Source organism: Montipora capricornis, chromosome 12, assembly GCF_036669925.1.
Source record: "Montipora capricornis isolate CH-2021 chromosome 12, ASM3666992v2, whole genome shotgun sequence".
Lineage (NCBI taxonomy): Eukaryota > Metazoa > Cnidaria > Anthozoa > Scleractinia > Acroporidae > Montipora > Montipora capricornis.
Window position 1 is genome coordinate 39,828,087 of NC_090894.1, and position 4,351 is coordinate 39,832,437.

The 4,351-nt window shown below is 38.8% G+C and overlaps 1 protein-coding gene across 1 annotated transcript in view; it reads left to right on the top strand.

Annotated features, from left to right (window-relative positions):
• Positions 1-474: 474 nt before the first annotated feature.
• LOC138025868 (leucine-rich repeat-containing protein 15-like) overlaps positions 475-4,351 on the top strand; it is a 25,332-nt gene continuing 21,455 nt past the window's right edge. Inside the window, exon 1 of the mRNA XM_068873020.1 lies at positions 475-605. Coding sequence (XP_068729121.1) covers positions 475-605 — 131 coding nt within the window. The remainder of the gene's footprint in view (positions 606-4,351) is intronic.

Genomic DNA, 4,351 nt, shown 5'->3' on the forward strand with positions numbered 1-4,351 from the left:
AGACGTTCGTGGACTCCTATAGGACAATTGGTATTAGGAGCAAGGATGGCACAGTCGATTAGTGCGCGGCCTTGGTGCAAGAGGTCCTGAGTTCGATTCCCGGATCTCGCATCCTTGTTTCGACTACTTTCCTTTCCGTGTAGCTAGTAGCTTTAAATACCCTTAAAACGCAGCACTGATGGAGAGGGGGGAGTAAAATGAGCGTACCGTCGAACACTCAGGTTTTTCAGTGATTAAAAGTTACTGTTACAAGTTATCGACGTTAAATAAGGTCTACTTTACTTTACTTTACTTTACATTATTATTGTTCTGCTCATGTCTAAATAAAATCGAAAAAAGCCGTGATCAGCCAATGCTGAGGACGAATCTGCATTAAAAGCTAAAATTCGATTGAGTGCATTGCACTTGTTTATTTTAAATTTTGTACTGTTCCTGATTGTTCTTTTAAAAGTAGTGTTAAGATAAATTTTTACTATGTTACTTAGTTTTGAATTAGTTTTCATATACATTGCGTTTTACGTTTTCACTTCTAGAGACCTTCATAATAATAACATAAGTCAACTCCCAGAAAACGTTTTCTCAGGACTCAGGCGTCTATTTTCGCTGTAAGTATATTGCCACAAATACACTTTCAAAATATGACACAACTATGCGCCTCCCTACCCCACAAACATTGTGTGACTTGGTTGCAAAGTGACTCACACAGCTGGGTTTAAAAAGTCTTTACAGCAATTAATTAACCCTTTCAGGTAAAAAGTTAGAGTACATTTGAACCTTAGCCTTCTAAGGTAAATGCTACATCTTATTTCAGTGTTTCCTTTTGTTGTTTTTTTCTGTAAAACCTTGTATTTGAACTGAGCCAGGTCCTCTTTTTCTAATGAAGGAGCACAGAAAACAATGATATTGATTGCAACAGACACACATCAATTTTCAAATCGACAAAATGACAATATCTTGAACGAAATTGTAATTATATATGCTAGGTACATAGATTTGGTTGACGGTTCTCAGATTGCATCAATTTTTAGAACTATCAAGACATTATAAACTCTACTAATTCCTATTTCCATATGAGGACACTTTGTCCTTTTCCTTATTGTGATCACGGTACAGTGAACTTTCTTCATCAAAACTCCATAAAAAAACATTCATGTTTTTAAAACTGCATTTGGTCATTAAAAGCCTTCATTATTCGGTCAGGAACGTTTACCTTAGTTTAAATAATTTTGATTTCTCATTAAATTTTTCGCTTTTTTGTGTTTTGTTTTGTTTTGTGTTTGTTTTTTTTTTTCGTAATGTTGTCTTTCAAACTAGCAAGTCCACAGTCATCCATTTGTTTTTTAAATTGATCGCTTTGAGTCGTTCGTGGACTCCTATAGGACAATTGGTATTATTATTATTGTTCTGCTCATATCTAAATAGAATCGAAAAAAGCGGTGATCAGCCAATGCTGAGGACGATTCTGCATTAAAAGCTAAAATTCGATTGATTGCATTGACTTTATTGACTTTTGGCTCACAACATTACTTACATGTACTATTGGTCTGATTTGCACAATTTCTCTACTTTCAAAATCAAAGATGAACAAAATAAATCAGCCCTATCATGGTAAAGAAAGAAGGACATTATGTCAGGTAGAATTACTGTAGTTTCAATATATCAATAAGGGATCATGAAGAACATGGTAAGGGTATGTCGTCATTCTAGCGTGCCCTTCTCTTAATCTCAATTAACTTTTTGTGGTTGTTCATCCACTTGCGCAGATCCCGGACACTGAAATTTGACAGAAATGAGGACTACATGCCTCTAAAATGACGATATGTCCGGCCTGCTATATGTTGCATGGCCTTGTGGTCGACAAGGTCCTTTACAACAGTCTTCCATTGCAGGTTGTGCAACATGGCCCCCGGAGCGCTTGTGAATTTGTAGCTCTGCATCAAAGCGGTCCATCAGTTCTTTAGTGATAGTGATTGATTTACAAATCCTGTCTATAGATTTGCGGGAGGCATTTGGTCCGAGTTTCTTGACTGCTTCTTTCAAAATCCCGTTAGAAAACTCTAACAGCAAATCTAGAGGTATGTTTCCCCCCCAGGCAGTTCTTTAACGTTACGGACCGATTCCGTTTCAGTTCATGGGCTGCTTTTGGGCTCAGAAGTGCATTCACTTGAAACAAAGTCTTCTGATCCTGCATTTTGGGGTTGACTGTTCTCCTGAACAATTCTGTTTGCCAGCCGACGTTTTGAGCGGTGTTCAGTACGTACTCGGAGACTATCTGACTAGCTAATTTTTGTAAGAATTGTTTTTTGGATGTATTGGGAGCATCTGCCTTGGGATCAGCATCACAGGTGTCATCAATGGAATTCAGAAGTAGGATTTCCAAAGCAGCAGCAATCACTCTTGCTTTCAAGCAGAGGTCAAAAAAACTGTTGGCTGGTTTCACTCCAGAGTCAACACGCGCTTTAACATTAATGTTAATGAGGTTGCGGTCACTGTACATCGTGCACTTGTCCCTGGAGGAGGCTTGAGAATATAGGCTATCAAACGCAACCCAAAATAGTATCATAAATAATAATAATTGCCTGGCAAGACAGTTTGTTGTATGTAAGGAGGAGGAGCTTGTTAAAAGTTAAAGCTCTAGACAGAGGGCTTTTTAAAGAGGAGGGATTCATAGAGAGGTGTGCATTTTAGAGCATTTAAGGGAGTCATTGTAACTTTATTTCTTTATTTATTTTTTTATAAAAACGTGTAAACTGGGGTAATCTCTTTGATTTACGGTAAGTTTGACCATAAGAATGGCCTAAGATATCTAACAGAGTGTTTGCCGGAGCGTGTAGTTCAAAGACGTGGTAGTAGGAAGTCACTATTCCGCAGCGATTGTGTAGAACTTTTTCGGACTAATAGATCGGAAACGCAATCAGGTACGAGACCAAGAACCTGTTCAAGAAAGAACTCCGCAATGACAAACTACCCTAGCTTGTCTTACTAGGGTAAAAAAACGCGCCCGTGGAAAGCATTGGATCAGCAAATGATGACTCGTCGAACTAGGACCCGTATGCCGACAACTGCAACCCTTCCCTATTTTCCAGTCGCGGAAGAAGTAGAAAGTAATATAAAGCAGAAGAGACAGAAAGCAAAGCTTTATCATGACCAGTCTGCAAATCCTTTGCCGTAATCAGAAATTTGGCAAGATATCAGGGTCGTTCAAATGCAGAAAGAAAAGAGTTGGCAAACTGGCCATGGGTCTCTTGCCGATCAGTTGACTGGTGAAGCCTGGGAAAGAAACCATGCGTCGGGAAGGGCAGTTTCTCAAGCAAAGGAACAGTCAGCAACAAAAGCAGTCCCAGACAGCAGCGCCAAAGTAAAAGTTCCTACTAATGAAGGTGTTCCTAAAGTGCAAATCCAAGAAAGTACCAGTCGTTCCTATTCCCGCACCCAACCCTGTGTTAGAACCCGTACCAAAGCCATCACCTGGTCTCCCACCCGTGAAAAACACCTACGCTAGGATTATTAAGATGCCTAAGCTTTTAGACTCTTGTGGACACCGACCTGCCGAATTTAGAGCTCTCTTAGTGTTCTTGTTTTTTTTCAATTACTTATTTTGTTATTTTTAAAGTGTAATAATAATAATATTACCGGGGAAGATTGTACGATAATGAATTACTTTGTGCTAATTTTTTTTCGTGGTGATTGTCATATGATCTTTTTATAGGCATATTTAGTATAAAAAAATAGTAAAGGTTGTTCTGTTTAACAAGTCAATCCTGTTAATTGGCCACAGTGTATTCAGGTCGGCAAAATCTCGAACAAAAGGAATGTGACTTTGTACCACAAGTGGGTGTTCTATATTTATACTTGAGGCGGTCTTGAGGGCGAAGTGCAACGACCAAGTGCATTAAAACTCCTAAGGGTTAGCCCCCCAAGAAAAACGGGGAGTCGAACCCCGCCTCACCTCCAAAGCAAATTCATAAAAAGCAATAACCAACCCTGACCTATCCAAGTTTAAATCCATAAGGAAAAAAAATGAGAAGTGCTTGGTTCAATAAGTCCCAATCGTGTCCAAAATCGTAATTGCTAAATGAGTCTTCCCCAGGTCAAAAACCGTGATAAACCAATTTGAAAATTCAAGACCTCAACAAGTCCCAATCGTATCCAAAAATCATATTTACAAGACGCGTGCCGTCTGAGTCGAAGTCCAAGCAAAAACCATTGCCACATTTATGCAAGCCATTCAAAACTCTTCTGATTTAATCCTTTTTGTTTATTTCGGTTATTTCGGCTGTTTCTCTCTCTTTTTAAATTATGCACTTCACCTTCTTTTTTTTTTCGTGTTGAAGATTATCATCGCCTTCTT